This window comes from Lissotriton helveticus, chromosome 8, assembly GCF_964261635.1.
Source record: "Lissotriton helveticus chromosome 8, aLisHel1.1, whole genome shotgun sequence".
Classification (NCBI taxonomy): Eukaryota; Metazoa; Chordata; class Amphibia; order Caudata; family Salamandridae; genus Lissotriton; species Lissotriton helveticus.
The window spans coordinates 809,342,922-809,366,361 of NC_136069.1; the positions used below are offsets into that span (position 1 = coordinate 809,342,922).

Below are 23,440 nucleotides of genomic sequence, written 5' to 3' on the forward strand. Positions count from 1 at the left end.
TAATCTCTCCTTTATATACCTCTCCTCAAGCGACCCTCCGTGAAAATGGCCTGAATTCCTCTGATTCTACATTAGGTAAAGGAGTCTATCAAGGTTGCCCCTCTCCCCTTTTCTTTTCAATCTGGCCTTAGAACCGGATCGGCTTAGGCAAAACACAGACATAGATGGCTTTATCCATAATTATCAGCAGATTAAACTGCCTGCGTATGCTGCTGATATTTTATTATTTATATCAAAACCTCAATCTTCGATCCCTGCTTTTTCATCTAAAGTCACTTCTTATGCCCTAGAGCCTGGCTACAAATTAAACAAGATAAGTGAAATATTACCCTTAAACAAATTCACTTTTAAACATGATTTCTTATCCTCTAACTTCTACTGGAAATCCCAATAAATTAAATATCTTGGTCTCCAATTCACCAAATCTCTTAAAACGTTCATCTGCATTAATATAAACAGCTGTATACATAAAATAACTTCACTTGTAAGTCTTTGGCACTCTTTACATCTTTTTTTTTTTTTTTTTTAAATCTCTTTATTCGCATTAGGTTGGTACATAGGAGCAAACAGTCACGAAGCGTGTAGAGAAAATCAGCGACAATATGAACAGGAATACAAAATGAAAACAAAGGTAGATGTGACCAACAATATGATGAGCAGAGCAACACATTCTAGAAACTTCATTTTTCCGTTTTCCAGTTTGCCAAAAATACGTACATGTACACATGCGATGCAAAGAGATAGATAAATGCAGGGAAAAAAAACCCATCAACTAGAGAGACGCCTACAAGGGAGAGGGAGCGGACAACGACACATCGAACATGACAAGATGGTAACATCGGTTGCATGGGTGGTCATAAGATGTCTGGGTGACCAAGAGTTGAGTGTGAGTAGAGCAGGCACGGCAAACAGTAGCCAACGTGAGCACAGCTGACAATGAAGATCAGCCAGGGGAAGAGCAGCTAACCCACCCCCTCCGGAACCAGAGAGCTCGCCGCCTGGGACTGTGCCGCCTGTGTTAGCTTGCAAATGTATTGTCTGTAGGGGCCCCATATGTCGATTGGGCGCGAAGCGGTTGGGAGCTGTGCGGAGTATTCCGCATTATTCATGTTACACTGGGCCAGACTGCGGAGCCATGCCTTCGAGGTGGGAATGCGCTTAGAACCCCAGAGCATAGCAATTTCCCTTTTCGCGAGCAGAAAACCAATGGCAGCCAGTTTCCTCGTGGAGCGGGGAAACTCAACAACATACCCCATCAACGCAATCTCGGGCAGGGGACTCAGGACACAATCTAAAATGTTACCCAGTATATGGTGTACCTGCAACCAGTAGTCCTGCAGTTTGGGACACGTCCAGGCGAGGTGGGCAAAGTCAGCGTGTGGGGCATTGCATTTGGGACAGTGATGCGGCCTCGATGGGTCGAGTCTGTGAGCCAAGGCAGGTGTGAAGTACAACCGCCGTAAAAACTTGAAGTGAATCAGTTTGTGTCTAGTGTTGATGGAGACGTCTTTGGTGGCCCGGCAGCAAGCGGACCATTGGTCGTCAGTAATGGGTCCGCCCAGATCCGTCTCCCACGCTGCACGCACCCGCGTGTCTGGGGCAGGAAGAGCAGCCACACATATTTTGTACAGTTTCGACACAGCATGCGCACCGCTGGGGGACTGTATCAAGAAGGTCAGGGCCTCCAAGTCATCGGGAGGGAGTGGGAAAGTAGGAAACTGAGTTCTGAGCATGGACCTCAACCGGGTAAGAACGAATGAGTCCATGAACGTTCGATCGGTAAAACGGTGGTCCTCTGAGACCGAAAAGACGTGTCCCTCCGGGAACAAATCTCCCACAGTGTTAAGCTGGTATTTGGAAAGAGTACGACAGACCACTGCTTCAGAAGTGATGGGGAGCCAGTGGGGGTTCGGGAGTGGGAGGGCCGGCGAGTATAACACCTCCTTCCGGAGCAGTCGACGCAGCTGCATCCAAGCCCAGGAAGTAGTGGAGGCAGTCTGGATATCCCGAGGGTCACGGGGCAGTCCCTTGGGCAGTAGCAGCCTGAGGGCAACTGGCCACGCCATGTCCGCCTCCGGCCGCAAATGGGGTATCCGGGCATCCGGGTGAAACCAGGGGTGTGCGTAAGCGCACTGGGCAATAAGATAATAAAGGTGAAAGTCCGGTACTCCAAAACCCCCCCGTTCATAGGGCAGAGTCAGGGTTCGCCAGGAGACTCTCGGGTTCTTGTCCCCCCAAACTAGCCGCAGCAACAGTGAGCGCAGCTGGGTGAAGAAAGTCTTGGTCAGTGGGATCGGCAAGTTGTGGAACAGGTATAGGAAGCGGGGAAGCACCACCATCTTAATGATAGCTATGCGTCCCGCCATGGAAAGAGGAAGGCGAAGCCAGTGGGCAAGGCTATCTTCCAGAAAGTCCAAGGCCCGACCGTAGTTCAGGCGGACCATGGAGACTGTATCTAGGTGTATGTGGACACCGAGATACTTCACCGAGTCCGTGTTCCAGTCCAGTGGGAATGGACTGTCCCAACGAACCGTGGCGGGCGTAAGGGGGAAGATATCAGACCTGCGCCAGTTGATACGCAGGCCAGAGTACTCCCCAAACCGGGTTATCTCGAGGAGAAGAGGTTCCAGGTTCGTCTCAGGGAACCGGACATAAAGTATGGTGTCGTCCGCATATAAAGAGACGAGGAGCGGGCCAGTACGAAACTGGAGGCCACGATGCAAATGCCGCTCCTGAAGGTGCCGAACCAAAGGGTCCATGGCTAGGATATATAACAGCGGGGAGAGAGGGCAGCCCTGTCGGGTGCCCCTCGAGAGGGGGAAGCTATCAGAGATGGTGCCATTAAGGCGTAGTCTCGCCCGAGGGGCGGTGTAGAGCAGCTCAACAGTGGCAATGAACATTGCGGGCATGCCCATCCGCCGCATGACGGACAGGAAGAAAGGCCACTCCAGGGAGTCAAAGGCCTTCTCGGCGTCCAAAAACACCGCCGCCGCCGGTGTGTCCGGGTCTATTCTGTGTAGGACAGAAAAGAGAGTTCTAAGGTTAAGGGAGGTGGAGCGGTGGGGGACGAACCCGGATTGGGCAGGGGAAACAATCTGCTCCATCAGGAGCGACAAGCGAAAAGCGAGAACCTTGGCCAAAATTTTGTAGTCAAGGTTAAGCAGCGATAAGGGCCTGTAAGAGCCACAGTGGGACGGGTCGCGACCAGGTTTGGGCAGCAGCACGATCACCGCCTCCCGAAGTGTGGGAGGCAAGATGCCAGTCTCTAATGCCTCTGAGTACATCTCCACAAGGTGGGGCACCAACTCGTCTTTGAACTCCTTATAAAAGTCAGCCGAAAAGCCGTCCAGCCCAGGAGCCGAGGAGCCCTTCAAGGCGTCGATAGCCTCAATAATGTACTCGGGCGTGATGGGATCGGCAAGGAAATCCTGCATGCCCTTTTCCAAAAACACCATAGCGATCTCATCAATGTACGGGCCAGGGTCACGGCGGTCATCAGGCAAGGAGGAGGTGTATAGCGTTTTATAGTAGGACAGGAAAGTGGCGCATATGGAAGGAGTGGTCTGGTGGCGAACGCCAGAGTCATCGAGCAAGTCGGTAATATAGGAGGCCTGCCGGGGGGGGCGTAATAACTGTGCTAGGAGTTTGCCAGGTCTGTCACCCTCCCCGTGTTGTCTAGCAGCGTGTTGAGTGTGCAAGTAATGTAGTTCCCTGTCTGCGGCATCCCTGAAATCTTGCAGCAATCCCAGACGTTTGGCCTCCAAGGCGCCATCAGGGTCCGGGAGGCCAGAACTATCCAGCGCCGCAATGTCATTCTCGATACGAGACATGGTGGCGCGGATCTCGCGCAATGACCCAACGTATTTCGTGATGCATACCCCCCGGATGGTGGCCTTGAAACCCTCCCACAGTGTGGCCCATGTGTCGACAGTGCCGGAGTTAAGCTCAAAATAGCCCTCAATCGCCTCGCGAATGTCCTCCCTAAAAACCGGGTCAGCCAATGCCTTGCCAGGAAAGCGCCATTGTCTCTCGTACCCTCCCAGTCTAGGAACAAGCAGAGTCAAAAGTAGAGGAGAGTGGTCTGAAAAGGTACGGGGGAGCGTAGAGTGAGTATCCACCCAACCCACCACACCCGGGGAGAGGAGCCAATAGTCAATCCTGGTGCTAGTATTATGATATCCAGAATGGTGTGTGTAAGCGGGCGATTGGGGATGAAGCCGGGCCTCGATATCAATAAGGGGATAGTGTGCACACATGGTTGAGAGCACAGCACGGGAGCGGGGTTTGCAGTCCGGTGATGTAGAGGTGCTATCCCGTGCTGGGTCCATCAACAAATTAAAATCTCCACCTACCACCAACATGTCAGTGTCGATGCGTAGCAAATCGTCATGAAGACACTGGAGCGTGGCAGGGGAGTCAGTATTGGGCCCATACACTACAACAAAAGTAATCTTAAAGCCTAGAAGAGTCCCAGTGGCCACCACATATCTACCTTCTTTATCAAGAATGCAATCAGAGTGCACGTAAGGGACCCGTCGGTGCACTAAAATGGCCACCCCTCTCGCATACCTGCTGTAGTTGGCGAAGAACCTGTGCGCGCCCCAACCCCTGGCAACCATAGCGGAATCAGCCTGTCCCAGGTGTGTTTCCTGGAGGAACAACACATCAACCCCATGTCGGGCCGCATAGTTCAGGACTTGCTTCCGTTTTCTAGTGTCACTGAGTCCCCGGACATTCCACGACATCAGCACCAGTTTGGACGGACCAGGTTGCTGGCCTACCCTAGCCATGCAAAACCGTACAGGATATCAGTGAACAGTCTTGTGTGTACCCGCCGCCACCCTCCCGCAAAACAGACATCTCTCGAAACAAAAAACAAAGCATGCACAGAAACATTCCATCTAATGCGTGAAACACCCTCCCCTACCCACCCACCACCCAGCCTCACGGAAACCCCACGGAGGCACCACCCGACCCAAAAAACAATACCAACAGTAGTAGAAAGAAGCAGGAGTCCAATGCAAATCCTGCAAAAGAAAAACAGTCTCAGAAATGAGCACCATACGGCTCGCGCCATGGGGGGAGGCAACGCTCCGCCGGGCAGACGCAACAATCAGGTCGACATTCAAATCATATCAACGTGTAAGGGCCCTGCCAGCGGAGTCGAGCAGCTAGCAGTGCAGTGTATTAACGAGTGGCCTATCGAAGAATAGGCAGAAGTCAGCCCTGCCCGCTCTCAGCAAAAAGGTCAGCGCTAGCCTGCGAGTCCATGTTCGTAGGGGATTGCTGCGCTCTGTCCGAGGACCGCGGAGACCCTCTGTTTTTATAGGCTAGGCAGAACTCCTGTGCTTCGGTGGGGGAGTCAAAAATGCAAAACTTGCCATCGACGTCCACCCTCAGTCTGGCAGGGTACAGCATGCCATAGCGCAGTCCCAGCTTGCGCAGCGAGGCCTTAACACCAGTGTACTTACGACGGGCGTCTTGCACCATCATCGTGAAGTCAGGAAAGAAAGAAAGTACCCCACCCTGCCATTTCACCTCGCCCGCCTCACGAGCGGCCTTCAGGGCAGCATCCCTATCCCTAAAATTCATGAGCCTGGCAATGATGGGGCGAGGTGGCAGGCCAGGGGCAGGACGAGGGCCCAATGATCTATGCGCCCGCTCCACCACGAAGCTAGCTGTAAAGGTGTCCCTGCCAAACAATTCGATCAGGAGCTGCTCCACAAAAGTGTCAAAGCGGCCAGTGGTCGTCGTCTCCGCCACACCAAGAATGCAAATGTTATTGCGCCTACTGCGCGCCTCCAAATCCTCGTTCTTAATGGCCACCTCCTTGAGGATCTTCTCCACACGCTCCAGTCGTTTCAGCGTGGAAGTAGCACCATCTACAAGATCAGAGACTCGGGACTCAGCCAAATCCAGACGCCGGTCGTGAGACTGAATTTTCGCGCCCATCTCGGCCATCTTCTGATCAAGGGCGTCAAAGCGGGAGTCAATGGCCTTGAACCCCGCCCGCATCTCACCAAGCATTTCGGCCACCATCCCCGCCATGTCCGGTGGCGCAGGGCTAGCCGAAGCAGCAGGTCTGGCAGTCTGATTGTCGGCCGAGCAGACGGGGGGTTTATCGAAGCTGAGCTTCTTCTGAGCGGGGTCCTTCCGTCGCGTTGTGGCTGGTGGGCCCATCCTGCCACCAGCCGGCCGTTAGGATGAGGAGGCAGCAGCAGGAGCAAAGGTATGGGCAGCGCAGGGAACAGGCGTGTGTCGATGACAAAAGAAAATGGTGGGGGCGAGAATGTAGAGCCCCCACCAGACGGAGATATGCGGGGCCGCCCTAGAGACCCCCGAGGGACCACCCCCGCGCACCCCCGGCCACCCCCCGAACGCACCCCGGACAGCCGCCCGCCGCCCCCCGCCCGTCACCACCCAGTCCAGGCAGGCCCAGAAATCGAGGCCCCGGCTCCCGAGGCCGGACCAGGCCCGAAGGTCCGGAGCAGCACCGGGGGCCAAAAACCCCCACCAAAGGGACCCGCCCGGGACCAGCAACGGACCGGGGGGGGCACAACAGCAACCCGGATGCCAAGGGGGGGGGCGCAGGAACCCGAGGGAGACTCACCAGGCTCTCCGGCGCGTTAGGGTGCACGTCCGGCGGGACCCGACAGGCCCCACCACCCCTCCGCAAGCCTCAACGTCCACGCCGTCCTCCAGTCTCAGGCAGCGACCATCAGCACTCCACGGCCCCCGGGGGCAGAGGCGGGCATTTGCAGACCCCTGGCAGCGCCGGATCACATGGGAATGTCGCCGTCTTTCAGCCCGTCCGGCGGAGCTCTACAATCAGGCGGCCATCACGATCGCCTGCGTAGCCACGCCCCCCCACTCTTTACATCTTTCTAGGTGGGTTTGTCTTGACACTATTAAGATGATGTTGGTACCCATCATTCTTTATATCATCTTCAATATTCCACCAAATATTCCTCTTAAGTCTTATGCAAAAATCTACTCCATACTTTCCTCTAGGCTTTGGAAAAATACACAACCTTGATTGTCCTTGGTGAAACTAAAACATCCTGAAGGTGAAGTGAATTTTCCTGAGTTTTCAAAATATCCCTAAGTGTTTTAATTGAAACAATCTGCACATTGAACCTCACCCTCTTTAAATTATTGCCCATTGTTGGTTGATTTGGAACTTAACTTCATATTGTAATTTTCATTCCAAAAATACCTGACATTCACATGCAAACTTCAACACTTGCAAGTTACTAGAACCCATAATATGACACACTCCTTAAGACCTACATACTTTTCTTCATTCCACTATTTGGCACAATAATTTATACAACTAAAGAAAATATCTATTTATTGGAAAACGTGGAGGAAAAGAGAGTTAATATGGGTTTATCAATTGTTAAATCTAAACTCCCTTATTTCTTTAACACAAGCCCAAACACCTTTTGGACTTTTATCCTCATTTCAAAATAAGTTTCGACTTCTACTGAATATCATTTTCAATGCATACTCCTACTTCTAATCCAACATCCCACCCACTTATAAATCCATACATACATACATACATACTTCGATTCCCCAAAATAGTTGGGTTGATCTTCACACAAATCCAAATACCTCCAGTATTTATTCACATCTACAATGTGTCCCTACTTACAGACCTAAAACAGACACAGTATTATCATGGGAACGTGATCCAGCCATACCTTGGAACATGTCTACGTGGAAACAGATTTGGAAGAAAATTATAAAATCCTCTCGAGCAGCAAACACAACGCAAATGCCTTTTTACATACACAATAGACTTTTCTTATCCTTGGTATCTTTACACAAAATCAATCCAGATATTCCTGACTCTTGCTGGTCATGTTCAGCACAACATGCTGATTTAAAACATTTACTTTTCACATGCCCTTCCGTCTCTACTTTTTGGTCACAAATTTGGAATCAGATTAACTCCATCTTTAATTTAAATGTGCCTTACTCTATTTCTAATGTTGTCTTGGGAAGTGTATCTGATGATTGGGCAGATGTTACATTGAATGTGAGAATATTGGATTTGTTATTAACAGTCGCTTTTCATCACATAACGCAAAATTGGAAAGATTCTACTCAACTATCACTTAAAGCTTGGTTGAATGCATTATGTTACTCCTGACAGTATTAATTCTCTTATAATGCACATTACTGTGTATTTTCTATGCATATATTCAGACTATATTTTGAATGAACCATTTACACATTCCTTCCTCTTTTTCCCTTCCCCGTTATACAATTGTACTTACTTTGATATTCTAATGCATTTTTCATTCGAAGTGCTGAATATCTTTTGATTGTATCTTACTCAATATAATAAACTTATACATTGAACTGGAAGAAATGAGAATTTGATCCCATATGTCGAAAATTTTCAATTACTATGCAACAGATCTATAATGATATACAAAAAATCCAATCATAAAAAAACATAATTAACTTACAAGCCTTCAAATCATAAAGAAATTATATGGTGAAACCCATATTATGCTACCCAGAAGTCAAAGGTCATTAGCCAGACATCCCAGATCATAGGTGAAATCCTTCTGCACATCATTGTATCTGCTAGCATAGCTTCACAAGTGTTAATATTTACTGCTTTAATATCATTGCTTAAGTTCCAAAGTACAGATTTAAAAATGAAGGTATTGCCGGCAGATGTTCTCTTACCAAACTCAACATGTATCAACTTCATCTCATCATATTTGAGAAGCATTGTAGGAAACAGTAATAATGGCCATATTTGTGGTACATATTAACTACCTGTAAAGTTATTTTTCCTGAGTGCAATTAATAGCAGTGGCCCAGGTTAGTAGAATGAGCATCTGTTTGATGTTATCCCACTTCCAGGATTCGCAACTACACTAAGCGCCACATTTGGACCCCAGAGGCAGTGCTAATATGAGCAGATAGTAATGCTGTCGAATTTTGCATGAGTGCTGATATGGTGCTAAGCATAAAATGAGCCTACTCACAGTTTCCACAAATTGCAAAAAATTTGAAAATATAATGTGTAAACTCGCTGCAAAAACCATTTTTGCATCTTAATCTCCATTTTTGTGGCAGGTTAGAAATGTAATGGAAAACTTAGAAAACACCTGTGGCAACTGTTGTTTGTACCACTGTCTTACAGCCAATTCTGAATGACCCCTAACATGAGAGAACTACAAAATTCAAAGCCTGAATGCTTCAACAGGCTGGTGGACACTTGACAGTGGCTCAACGATTTCAGTAGGTTTCAATTATTCAAAGGAAGATGCTAAATTATGGATGAGTGGGGCTTTGATCTGAGGATTTTCCAGCACACTCTTCAGTTTCCAACAGTGTTCTCATTTTTGGTTATGAACACATTTACTAAGCTACAACCTCTTGTGTTGTTTATCTCATTTCTAATTTAGTAGTCATGAACATTTGTCAACAATCAGCTACACCTGTTTCTAAAACTTGATTCTTCAGAATGTGTTATTCATTTGATTACATATGTATTTGTGTTGTAAATGTCTATTGGGTTTTAAAACGTCAGTAGAACACTTCCTTCATAAAACAAATTGAATTATAATTTCTTTAGACACTGATATGCAATCAATACTTTCTGTTACTACAGTCAGTACATAGAGATCATTTTCATGTCTGCAGGAACTGTGACGATAATATACATTGTGCAAGTAAATTTAACAAAGTACATTGATGCTATCTCTGAAGTTATGTACTAAAACGTTGAGTAAAATAGGAACTTACTTTAAAATATTTGTTATTCTCGTTCTTGGAAGCTCAAACCGGAAGTAAATACGGAAAGCGCGGATCATGATTAGAGGTCGTGGAATGCGCAACATGCCCCAGGGTGACATCTGGTCAACTACTGCAGCAATCTCAAATACCTGTCATTTAAAAAAAAAAAACAGTTAGCCAAGAGTTCATACTTTTCCTTTGTTCCCCTAAGATTTCAGAACCATTCCTACACTGGTAAAAATGTCCAATCAATATCTCCCACACTAATCTCTTTCACTGTATTTAGTCTAGATGGTATTACCTACATCAAAAATAATTTTCACATGGTCTACAGGAAAACATGATTAAAAGTGGGTTTCTGGTTGATAGAGGATGAAGGATGAAGGCACTGATATGTACAGGACAGTCAATTCATTCTTACCTTACAGTCATCTTTGGATAGTTCCATGCTTTGGAAATCCTATGACTAGCTGCCATTTCTCGTCTTCAAAATTTCCTGAGACCAACTGCGCATGCACAGTTAGCCTATACGGCTGGTCTTGTCGAATCATCAAACACAACAAATGCAGATGATTTTTATTATGGTAATCTATATGCAAATGCTCTCTTGATTGAAAATAAATTCATTCCGTACATATATATTCAGTATAGCTAAAACACCTAACTGGATTTTAATATTTACTGGATCGACGAACTCAGCCACTATAGCCAGAACCAACTGCCATGTTACTTCCGATATTCCTGCCTTAATACTGCAAAGTCATAATTCTATATTGATTTTAAATGTCTGCATTCTCTTTCTATACCCTGCCTTTCTTTGTCAAACATGCCAATCTTAGATATTCACTATCATTGTCCGTTTCTCTGTTTTCTGTATATTCCTGGCCATTGCCTCATGGTTCTTCATAATTTGAATCCTCAACTGACCCCGCATCAAACTTGTGGCGAGTGGAAATGAAATCACCTTATTCACCTCTGAATGTAGATCTATGTTTCTCTTTGGTGGTTAAGTCCTTAGCTGCTAAGCTTTCCTTCCCCCAGTGCTGACCCCCTTTTTGATATTTGGGGTATTTTGCACTTACAGGTTCCTATTTTCTTTCCACATAAGGTATCTCTACTAAATTTGCATCCTTTTTTCCAATATGCTGTGGATTCTAAAGGTACCCATGGTTTGTAGATTCCTATGGAGGGCACTGAGAAAATAGGTAAAATATAGGTAAATTTAAGTTTTTGGGAGACATCGTGAAAAAGATACTGCACAGAAAAGTGTGTGGTTCTTTGCAGTTCTTTACGCATGCGTACACATGGGGAAGAAAGGCACGGGTAATACTGCTGCTAAATCCTTGCCTTTTTGCACTTAACTACCATTTTACTCTTGTGTGTTGTTTTAATAGGATCTAATTTTAGATGGATGTAAACTTTATATTTATTTCTCTGACCTTGGGGGCATTGCTGGGTGAGCTTTCTTGGCTCTCTCCTACCTCCCTCTCTGTTCTTAAGTCCACCGCGAGGCTCTCCCTTGATTGTGCAGAAAGAGCTCTATCAGGCCCGCTCTTTCTTTCAAACGTGCCGCCATCTTTGGAGTTGGCGGTCCAGCTTGTCCAGGCATTTCCGGTTCCTCACTTTCGGTTCCAGCGCCGGGGGCATATCTCCTCAATGCAGTCTGAGTGTGCAGCGAACGCGCGCCACCTGCGTGCAACATGCACTCCAAAGGCAAGCCCGTCTGCGCCCGTCTGCGTCCGTCCGCGTCCGTCCACGTTCCGATCGGGGCCAGGGGCCATACCTCCTGTCCGTTTCCCTTCAGGTAAACGCCTTTACAATTCTGACCACCTCCTACAACTAAGGGGGGCTAGCAATGAAAATGTTTACATTCCTCTTCTTTGATTAAGGACAGTTCTACTCATTCCCATTTCTTTTTTAAATTCTGTCAGACCTTTAGACCCCAGACCACTTTGCAGAACCCCGCACCCTATAAAACGTTTTTATTAAACTGAAGGTCTCTACCCAACACTTTGCTGAAATCTCTATCTTACTAGAAGAGGAACTTCCTGATAATCTGTTCTAAACCAAAACGGGGCTTAACAATGAGTCTGACCCTAACCTTGTACAATCCCTCCCCCTTGGTTACCACATTCAGCTGAAAGACCGCGAAAAAGGCAAAGGTGGTGGCATTGCCATTATACATAAAGGTCAGTTTAAGTGCTGCATCACGGGAAACATCCTTTACATCGCGGTGATTACACTGCGATGCATTTAGAATATTGCCATTACAATGCAAGCGTTACATCGACTTGCACTGGAGGGCGCTATAACCTAAGGAATAGTAAGATTTATATTACAACACCTTCCCTACTCTACATAGACTGGTGTAGGAATATTAAATCTTACTGCTCCTAAGTACAGCGTCCTCCAGCGCAAGATGTTGTAACGACTTGCATTGTAAAAACTGCGATGTTACATACCTCGATCATTTTGATCGCGTTGTAACATCACATATTCCCGCATCACAGCAGATCCCTTACATGACAGCAAATCTCTCTTTTGCGATAGGTTTCTCGCCTATCCATACATTTTCAAGCATATTAATCTAACGTCCCCCTGGAGCCCATGGGCAACTTTTTAAAGCTCTTCCTGAAACTGCCACTAATTTAGCCAGCTCCACCTTTAACTTTACGATATTAGGAGATCTTAATTTACATCTAGAAAATCCTGTAAACTCAGCAGCCTCTGAATTAGTTTGAAATCTCTCGTCCACCCACCTCAAAGGTCATCTATGCTACCCTATCTTTACTAAAAGTGAGGAACTATCTGTGGGGGTTCCTATCTCCCTGCCATTGTCAGACCACTTTCTGATTCACCTTTCTTGGGTGACCACGGGACCACCCTCCTCCCTCAGCACGATCAATAGCCAGGATGCATGTGGTCTAACCTCCTGTTAGAACAATGGGTCTCAGTCCTGGAAGTCACCAGGCCTTCCTTCGAACCGAACCCCATCGTTGCCAATGATACATTTAACGAGTGGATTGAGTCCTCTCTAGATCATGTTCTCCCCAAAAAATCTACCCGCATAAAAGTCAGGACCAATACCTCTCCGTGGTACTCCCATAAGCTCCGTGAACATAAACTAGTCTGCAAAAGACTAGAAAGAAAATGGTGAAGCGACAATGTGGCATCAAGCAAACAAAAATATAGGGATGCCATCAAAATCTATCAAGCTGAAATTAAATCCGTACAAGCCTCCTACTATGAGGAAAAAATGTGTCCCGCGTCCAATTCCTCACGGGAAATTTTCCGCATCGCAAATACTCTTCTCAAACTTCCATCCCCACAAGCCCCCATTCACCTGCTGCAACAAACTGTATTTTCATAAAAGAATTCAAGATACATACATCACCTTCCCTCTCGCCGCTTGCCAAAATGACCCGTTGCTTATGGATATTACGCCTCATTGCACTGAGTTTTTGCTGGAGGAAATTCCCTTGATGGACCCCAAGTCCTTAAAAACCATCTTGGCCCTTGTAAAATCGGGCTCTCCCAGAGATCCAGCTCGCCCTCACTCTCTAAACCAAGCCACTGGAACAATTCTTCCAGTGATACTGGAATTGATTAACTCCTCCATCTCAACTGGATTAGTCCCTTCATCCTGGAAATGTGCCATGGTAAAAGCACTGTTCAAAAAGCCCAATCTAGACCCTGACTTCCTGGGGAATTTTTGACTTATTTCCCTCCTCCCGGTGATTAGCATGATCCTTGAAAGACATGTTAACTCAGTCCTGTCTGGGTTTCCCACAACTTTCTGCACTCCTCCCAGACTGGTTTTGTCCCCAACAGGGGACAGAAACTGCTCTCTTAGTGGTGGTTGAAGAGTCTAGGAAAATTCTGGACCAAGGAGGTACAGAGGCCATCATCCTCCTGGACCTCAGCGCCGCTTTTGACACTGTCAACTATTACATCATGATTCTCAGGAGTCTTGAAATATCTGGGGGTGTCATCACCTGGTTGTAGTCTTTCCCAGAAGACAGGTCTTTTCAGGTCTTTGAAAGAGATAACATCTCTAAGTGTATGTCTCTCAGCTGAGGTGTTCCTCAGGGATCGTCCCTCAGCCCTACACTGTTTAATTTATATATGTATTATGAGGAGGGGGTCCCAAAGGGATAGAGAACACAAATTGTAACTTAATAAAGAAAATAATCACGTAGACATTGAATCAAACCACATTGTTTTAATCACAATGGGGATGTGTATCAAATAACGACAATAATCAAGTATTTGAAATGAACAGGTGGAGCAATGCCCCGGAAGGGGTGGGAGTGCGTGATAATGTGAGGATATTGTGATAAGGAAGGGTTAAAGGTGACAGAATAATCAGTACTTCAAACCAAAATAGTTATAATGGTTACACATTATGTACAAGAAAAAACGAGAGAACTTAAATTTCAAATCAAGACATATCATACTCCACATAGTACAGTATATGAACAGTTGGGCCGTGGAGTTGACGATTAAAAACAGATAGTCGTCGACGTTTCGACCCTCTCAGATATGCAGGTCTTATTGTATCCTTGCAGCGGGGTCTTCTTCAGGACAGGGGAGTAGGGGCAGACCACCTATTTAATATACAATTGCTGGTATTATTGTGGGAGTTACAGCTAAAGGAAATAAATTACGTCGACTATATTTAGGAAAGCACACGGCCCAAATTGCGTAGGAAGGGAAAACATGCACCAATATGGAACTAATTGTGACCCCCTGTTTATGGGGTGCCATTAATCGGATATCACATCACCGTGAATGGTGGGATATAATTCAAAAAAGAGAGAGAGCGTGTAAGGCTGTTAATCCATCACGTATTGTGACCCCCTGATTATCGGGTGCCATTTGTCGCATATTACATCACCGTGATTGGTGGGATATAATTCAAAAGAGAGAGAGCGTGGAAAACTAGTGATCCGTCACCAGGTGGTGTATGATTGGCATGACAATTCCGGACTTGTATACAGTGGAATATCTGTCGTTACCTTGCAAAAAACGATTCAGGGGTTGAGATGGTAAGGGACATCCGGTCTGATGTTCCTGTGGAAAAATATAGAGAGGGTCCGACATGTTGCTATATACCCGGAGGGACACACCTTACAATTATTGCGGCATAACGGCGGAGAGCACTGAGGAACTTACCCCGTCAGGCTGAAAGCAATGTTCGGTTTCTGGATAGATCGTCAAACAGATCTGTGCATTAAATAAAGAGAGAATATAATCGTAAGGGGCGCTACCTCTAACGTTGAAACATTGAACATGTGAGCACGGACGTGCCGCATGTCAAGCTTACCGGAGGCCGAATGAATCTGGCATGGAATCCGCTCGAGTTCGCAATGGCGAGCCTCGGTTCCTGATTCATTATGTTACCATGGTAGCGGAGTCACGTGGTGACCCGCACTTGTATGGAGCTAAACAAAAGACTAACTCACTGTTTGGCGGTTGCTAGGAAACCGCGTAAATGGATTATAAGGGAAATTGTAGTAAGATGGAAGAATGCTAATTTGAAGGAAACATTCCGTGAAACCACACGGGGGTAATGATCGAATTTGGATGTCAGTAATCCGGGGAAAGATCAGCCAATATGAGCCAATATTTTACGGTGACAACAGAGTTCAGTTGGCATAGATAGTGCCATAGTTGATTATAAACCAAGTAAGTATAACATGTCAAGTGCCAGGAGGGATAATACAAGGTGCATCGTATCACTTAATGGCGTACCTCTCACATGAGGGTAAAGGCCAGTTGGTACTTTAACGAATGCTATAACTGACATATACATCTGCCTGCTAGAGGCAATCTGTCAATAACTGGCGTACCTCTCACATGAGGGTAAAGGCCAATGGTAAGGCGAAGTTTGCCACATCAAACGTACAGAAAAACAGACACCAGGGGATCCATATCAATATGATAGCTGAATGGCGTACCTCTTACATAAGGGTAAAGGCCATAGTATCACACATTGAATGGACTCCATATTCAAGGCAAAGTGGCCAGCTGAGAGAAGGAGCTATCATGCTCGTTGAGACCTTTTTCAATGGAGTTAAAGAAAAACATCCATTTTAGTTCACGGGTGTTTAGGATACTCGAGATGTTCCCACCCCGGGGTCCCAGAACCGCTCTTTCTATTACTACCCATCTGAGACTATCTGGTGAGTGTGAGGACGTGGTGAAATGATCAACCAAGGGAGCTCCCTGTACCTCACACCTAATTCTGCTCATGTGTTGGAGAATGCGCACCTTGATTTTCTGTTGCGTTTGGCCTATGTATATCTGTTGGCATGGGCAGAGTATCGCATAGATAACGTTCGAGGAATTACAGTTCGTCTGTGCCTTCAGCTGAATTTTCAATTGACAGTATTGGAATTCCTTTCCTTGGATGGTGGTCTCACAGGCTTTGCAGTTTCCACATTTCGAGTGGCCGGTCACTGGAGGCAGGTTCCACAGAGTCGCAATCGTGGGATCCTGAGGTGTCGGTAACAGGGATCTCACCACGAAATCTTTCACACTTTTGGCCTTTTTGAAAGCGTGTAGAGGTGCTGATGGTTGATCGATATCGTCCGATATCAATTTCCAGTGGCGATTTATGATCCGTTTGATTTGGTTACTTCTAGTGTTGAATGTGGTAACACAAACGATCCTTGTTTCCTGTTGGTTCCTGTTGGTATTTGGAGATAATAGTTCCTCGCGGGGATAAAACCAAGCTCTTTTTCTGGATTGCTTGACTAGACGCCTGGGGTACCCTCTCGCCAGCAGTCGATTGGTGAGCTCATCAGATTCCGTAAGGTAATGCTCCCGGTCCGAACAGTTTCTGCGAATTCGGAGAAATTGCCCGAAGGGCAAATTGTCCCCGGAGGGCTCTGGGATGATGACTGTCGTAATATAGCAAGGAATTCCTCTCTGCTGGTTTTCGATAGAGCTTCGTCAGTAGGACTCCTGCATTCTCATAGATGGTGAGATCTAGGAAGTTTATCATGTGATTGTCGGATTCTATTGTAAACTTCAGAAAGTCAGATTGATGATTCAGCCAGGTGAAGAAGGACAATAGATCGTCTGGATTTCCATTCCAAATGATGAGGACATCGTCAATATATCTCATCCAGAGACCAAGTTGGTCTCTGAATGGATTTACTGGATTAAGTATGGTGTCCTCCTCAAATGCGGCTATATAGAGAATGGCTACATCTGGAGCAAAGGGAGCCCCCATTGCTACACCAGACGTTTGGATATAGAACTTGTTCTTGAAAATAAAAAAGTTTTTTGTCATCGCGATCCGGAGCAAGGACACGATGAATTCAGTGGGTACTTGCACCAGTGCCGGGCGGCGTTGTAGGCAGCGTGTTATTACATTCAAGGCTTCTTGTTGCGGGATAGATGTATAGAGCGACACCACGTCGCATGTCACCAATCTTTGGAGCTCTGAGTCGAAGGGAGAATTCTCAACAATATTGATCGTATGCATCGCATCACGTAGATAGGTAGGAGTGGATTCCGCCAACGGTTTCAGAAAAAAGTCGATGTACTTGCCTAGGGGCTCAAGTATGGAACCACATCCAGACACAATCGGTCTACCCGGTGGGTTGTTCATACTTTTATGGATCTTGGGTATCGTATAGATTGTAGCCAACCGGGGATGTTTTTGGTTCAAAAAATTGAATTCTGATTCAGAGAGGAACCCCAATTCCAGTCCTGCTTGAGTTATTTCAAGAATCTCAAGGGCAATTGCTTTAGATGGGTCAGCTCGCAAAAGTTGATAACTTACTCCGTCATTAAGTTGACGAAAGACCTCGGATTCATATGAGGACACGTCTTGGACAACAATGGCTCCCCCTTTGTCCGTCGGTTTAATAACCACTTGGTCATTGTGGGCAAGTGATTGTAAGGCCGCCTTTTCTTCTTTGCTCGTGTTATACCGGACGAATGATTTGGTACCTAAAAGTTGTTGAACATCGCGCCACACTATCTCCTCAAACGCCAGAATCTTATGTGACATGGTGCTGTTATAAGGAACAAAAGTAGACGGAGGTCTGAGGCCGGTTACCGATGATTGAATTCTTGGTTCTGAGTTTCGAAAAAAATACTTCAACCTGACCTTACGAAAGAACTGGTAAAGTTCTGCGCGGATGGTGAAGTTGTCAGGGTTATTTGTAGGAACGTATGATAGCCCTTTGTCCAATACTTTGATTTCATTCTCGCTGAGAGTTTGTTTGGATATGTTGACAACAGGGCTACTGGGCAATTTATATATGAGCCCGCTGGCTGAGATAGTCCGTCCATTTGGTATTAAGATAGTCACATACGCTGATGACGCACAACTAGTGGTGGCCTTAAACCAACCGAAGAATTCATATTCCGGCCTGAGCCCCTGTCTGGGGAAGGTGGCTAAGTAGATGGAGCTCTCCTACCTGAAACTGAACGGAGCAAAGACGGAGCTTATGCTCCTAGGCAATTCTTCCATCTTCAATTCAGGGTTATTGTGGCCAAACTTTATTGGCCCCACAAAAATAAATTAACAAATCTGGGTATGTGGCTAAATCGCTCCCTGAATTTTGAGCACCAGGTGACAAAATTATCGGCCACCTGTTATGGCATTCTTAGGATGCTTCGTAAAAATACTCCCTCTTCTTCCCTTATTGGCTAGAAGATTAATGGTCCAGACTCTTATTCTTTCCTGCCTGGACTATGGAAATGCCCTCCATCTAGGAGCTCCCCGAACAAATACTTCCAAGTTGCAGATTTTTCAAAATTGTGCAGCTCCTTTGCTCCTCCAGATCCAGAATCCACTAAGCCGGCACTGAAGGCTCTTCATTGGCTACCTGTATCAGAGAGAATCAAATTTAAGTCTAGAAACCTGTCTTCTCTGTCTACTGCTGCTATTAGCGGTAGGATGCCTTAGGGTAGCTATACGCTCCACAAATATTTTTTCATTCATTCATTTTCCTAAAAATGACACCAACAAAGGGTTTTCTGTGCTAGTATCTATCTAGCTTTCAGGTACAAGCAGAGTTGAAAAAACACTTTATTTGCCACAGTTTTTGCAATTATTAAGGATAGCGGCTACTATTCCAGCTGCCGGGTAAATAGTGATTTTTTTCTGCTATTTACCCAGTTGCTGGCAGCAGTGCAAATAGCAGAAAAACTTCACTATTTATCCGCCTGACCACTGGCTAAACAGTAGAGGTTCTGCACTGTTTGTTCTGCAGCAATTCAAATAGCAAAAATACTTCACTATTTACGGGGCTGCTGTCTAAATAGTATGAAGTATGCCCTGTTTGGCTGACAGTTTTTAGAAAGCTTCCTCCCTGGCCTCAAGACTGTCAACATCCTGTCCTAAGTGGACCCCTTCCCCATTGCAAATTAGTTACCACCCCAACTTGGGAGGTCATTATTTCATCAATGGTTTCCAACAACAATTGCATTCAAAACTTTCAATAAATCCCTTTACAAATTGGAAAGAGGAGCGAGGTGACGGCTTTCACAGCAGCAGCATTAATACTACCTAGCTCTAAGCAGAAGTATTCAAAACAAGGATACAACGAAACATGAGATCACAATACATGGCTGTCATCAGCCTTTCTAAGCAGACATCAGGCACAGACAAAAGGGCAGCCCATTTAGAAACTTTGACAGCTTTAACCGCATGCGTGCGGCGGCTTTTCCCGCGGTATGTGGCATTTAAAAAACTTACCGCGTTACATGACGAGCTCAGCTCAGCACACGGCAGGTAACGCTGATGACGAGCTGAGCTCGTCATCAGCATGGAAGGGGTTAACAAAAAAAACCTATGGCCTATGGCTGGTCTTCTGAGTCCTTATCCACTCAGAAAAGGGGGTGGTGATGAACAGAGTGTCTGAATTAAGCAGACCACTCTTACCTAGTCCAAAGATCAGGGCTTGATCCTTCACCGTTATTTAGCTCACCGCCCCATCCCAGCTCAGAACCTGGCTATATGAAAATTAGTCTGTCCCTGGCCCAGTGCATCATGGGAACAGGGCAGACCAAACTACCAAGCCAATTCTTCACCAGAAAGGAGACAAGTTTCCGGGGACTGGTTTCTGCCATTTCAGGCGTCGTCGGCCCGGCTTGCTTGAATCCTGATGGAGCAGTGAGCAAGGGACTCATGTCATGTTGCTCTGGTTCTCCTAGTGCTGGAACTCCTAGTCTTCTTGGTTTGGTCAATCCTCATTCTCCTAGCCCTGGTCCTTGTGGACCACTTGGTACTGTCTCCACTGGTCCTGGTCATCCTAATTAGATCTTCTTATTCTGGTACTTGTCATTTTGGTCCAGGTCTGGTCCCATTGGTCCTCGTGGCTCTGATTATCCTGGTCCCACAGATCCTCGCCAGCCTGGTCCTAATACCACAGATCCTAGTCCTCCTGCTCCACTTGGAACTTCAGATCCTATCCCTTGGTTCTGAACTCTCTGGTCCTCCTAGCCCTGTCTCTGGTCCAGTTTATTCTGATCCTTCTAGTCCACCTAATCCTCCCCCATCTGGTGCCTGGTCTTTATGGTCCTAGTTCCCCTACTCCTGACCTGACTCCTGGTCCTGATACGTTTGACCCTGATACTCCTGCTCATTGTCATCTTGAACTAACTTTTCCACTTTGTCATGATAATCCTTGTTCAGGTCATCCTGTTCCTAGCTGTTCTCAGTCACGCAACTTGGTCATCATAGCTCCTGTTGTAGTGTAGTTCCTATATTTCCAATAGGCTCTGTGCATTGGAATAATATAAACAGCAGTGTAGACGTAGGACTGCGGTCGACTAGGTCTCTACTGACTATATTAGACTTAATTAGTTTTTGCCAGCTAGCTCAGAGTTCACTAGAAAATTTCTCGGATGTTCAAGAAGGAGTTAACTTTCCTGATTTAGACAAGAAGGGATTAGTTTCTGACAACCGCATAAACATGACAACTTTGCTCCCTCAGAATAAAGAGTGTATCTCTAGAGTCGTGTGAAAACAATAGACAGTTATTTCACTCAGTCAATCGTGCGTACTTAGTTTCACCAGAGCGTAGAGAAATAGAGAGACGGGCGTTTTCAATAAAAGGTGTTATTTATTGAGCAGTCTTCTTTCTCATGCAAGAGAAGTGAATTGCCACAATTGCAATACTTATCATGAAGTAAAGTGCGTACAGTAAAAGGTGTATTATGAAATAATACTGTAAAAGCATTGATATAGTTTCTTAGCCATATGATACTTTAAAACGGATAAAATATACACATACATAAAAACATTGACTAACGTACTCAACTTGTGCTTCTAAGATACGCCTATCCCGGTGTACCTGACCTAAGCCTAATACGTGGGAAGGAGTAAGTAAGTTGCAGTTTAAGTTAAGTTGTTTTTATGCCAAGGAATCTGAATCAAGAATTCTCTTAAGGATTTAGTCAGCTCCGTACCTTGGTAATAGAATGTAGGAGGTCTTGTATCTCTCTCTCAGGACTCGATCTCCCAGCAACCCGCAAGGGTAACTGGAAACACCGGAGCTGGATTTTCTCGGCTGGAGAAAAAGACAGCGTCTTTCTCAGTGCGTCAAAAGGGAGGGGCGGCTTCCTTCGGCTCTCGCATCAGCTGGGCTTCGGGTAAGTAGATAGCTGCTCTGCTCCAAACCACTGTGTGTTTGCTTAAGGCAACGTTGGTATATTTATACCTGAAAGGTGCCGGGTTTGACGTAAGGTTGGACATAAGACGTCACTAAGAACTAACATTTCTTTCTGTACTCCAGGAGTTCTTGTGCAAATCAAAACAAAAGCAGGGGGAATTCCCGGGCTGCTGGAGGCTTGGTTTGTTTAAAGAACGCGTTGTACTTTCTAGGAGTCTAGGGGAGTAGCCTTGCCGCATTTGGACTGCATTGGCTATTACTAAATATGGATATGATTCTTATGCCTTTATAAGGATATTATTTATTATAACCATACAAGGGCATGAATCGGGAATATCGAATTTAGGGTCCTAGATAGAAACACAACACTGTCATCCTGACCTTACTTGTCCTGGCCCTCTTTTTCCTCTTCATCCTGATCCTGTTCGTCCTGGTATTCTAGGTCCTGATACTCTTGGACCTCTGTGAACCAAGCTTCCTTTTACCCTTGGATGTGGTGCCACTGGTCCTCATTGCCCTGGTCCTCTTAGATTGTGTCCTCTTAGCTCTGGTTGCCTGTCTGTCTCCTTGCCTCTTCGTATGCCTAATCCTCTTGGTTCTGGTCTTTCTGGTCAGCCTGGTTCCTTCAGACCCTTGTCCATTTAACCTGATCCTAATGATCCTTCTCACCCTGCTCATTTGATTCCCAGTGGATCAGTTCCTAAAACTGCTGGTCCCCTCGGTTTAACTGGCCTCTTGTGTCCCAGTTTTCCTAGGTCTTATCCTCTTAGCTCTTGTCTACCTGCCTTGGTTTATCCTTGTTCTACTGGACCTGTGCCTTATCCTCATAATCCGTCTGGCGCTGTGCCCAAAGGCATGGGCCCTCTTGGCCCTGGTTCTCTTTGTTTTGGGTTCTTCTGAGCCTCATCATTTTGGTTATGGTCCTCCAAAACATTCAGGTCCAGTCCCTAGTCTTCCTGACTCTGGCTGTTCTGGTCCTGCTGATCTTCCTCAATCTGGTTCTGCTACCCCTAGGTCCTAGGCTTGCATCTCCACTTGGTTCTCTTGACCGTACTCTTATGGTTATGGTCCCCCTGGCTTTCCTAGGCCTGTTCCTGGTCCTATTGATGCTGATACTTTTAATCCTCCTTGCTCTGGTATTGGTCCTCCTGCCACTGGTCCTCCTGGTATTCTTGATACTGACCCCCACAGTTTCCTTGCTTTTTCTGGCCCGCTCCTTGTCTTGGTTCTGCTACACAAACGCACCGTGTTCCTGCTTTATCTGGTCCTCTTGGACCTAGCCATCCTGATGCTCATCTTCCTAGCCATCCTGTTCCTAGCCCTGTGGCCTAGTCCTACAGGCTGTAATAATCCTGGTCTTGATGTCCCTGGTTATGAACCTCCTTTTGATCCTCACTCTGGTCCTCCTGGTCTTGACACTCAACATCCTGATCCTCTTTGCCATGATCTTCCTGGTTCCCTTGTTTCCTGTTCCTCTTTTCTTCTGACCCTGGCTGCCTGTGTCCCTGGTCTCAGCTGTTTGGCAACACTGGCCATGGTGATGCAATTCTGATTTTTAATAGTCCTTGAGCTTCTTGAGTTTCTGTGCCCGTTCTCCCTAATCCTCTTGTTCCTGTTCTTTACAGTTTGGCTTCTCCTGGACCTAATTCTCCTGGACCTGACCCCCTGCTATCTTAGTCTTGTGCTCCTTGGTCCTGGTTGTCCTGGCCCTTCTTTGTCCTATTGTGCTTGTTATAAAAAAAAACGTTAACTTTTGAGCATCATGGCCCTTTCTAAATCCCCAATCTAGGCCCATCTGGCTCTGTTCCTTTGTGGTCCTCTTGGTTCTAGTAACCTTGTCCTTAGTACTTCTGGTCTCCTGGTCTTCCTATTCTACCTTGCTCTTGTCCATCTGACCATGGACCCCTCTATCATGGTCCTTCTAGTAATGGCCTTATTGAGTATGGTCTTCCTCATCCCTCTGACATTGGTCCTCCTAGTTCCTATGTTGTGGGTCAGCCTTGATCATTTAATACTTGTCACCATGGTTTAGGATT

The 23,440-nt window shown here is 46.2% G+C and overlaps 1 protein-coding gene across 1 annotated transcript in view; it reads right to left on the reverse strand.

Annotated features, from left to right (window-relative positions):
- The window catches only part of NALCN (sodium leak channel, non-selective), a 3,094,418-nt gene that overhangs the window by 2,078,636 nt on the left and 992,342 nt on the right, over positions 1-23,440 (reverse strand). The window contains exon 7 of the mRNA XM_078657626.1: positions 9,775-9,914. Within this exon, the coding sequence (XP_078513752.1) occupies positions 9,775-9,914 (140 nt within the window). The remainder of the gene's footprint in view (positions 1-9,774; positions 9,915-23,440) is intronic.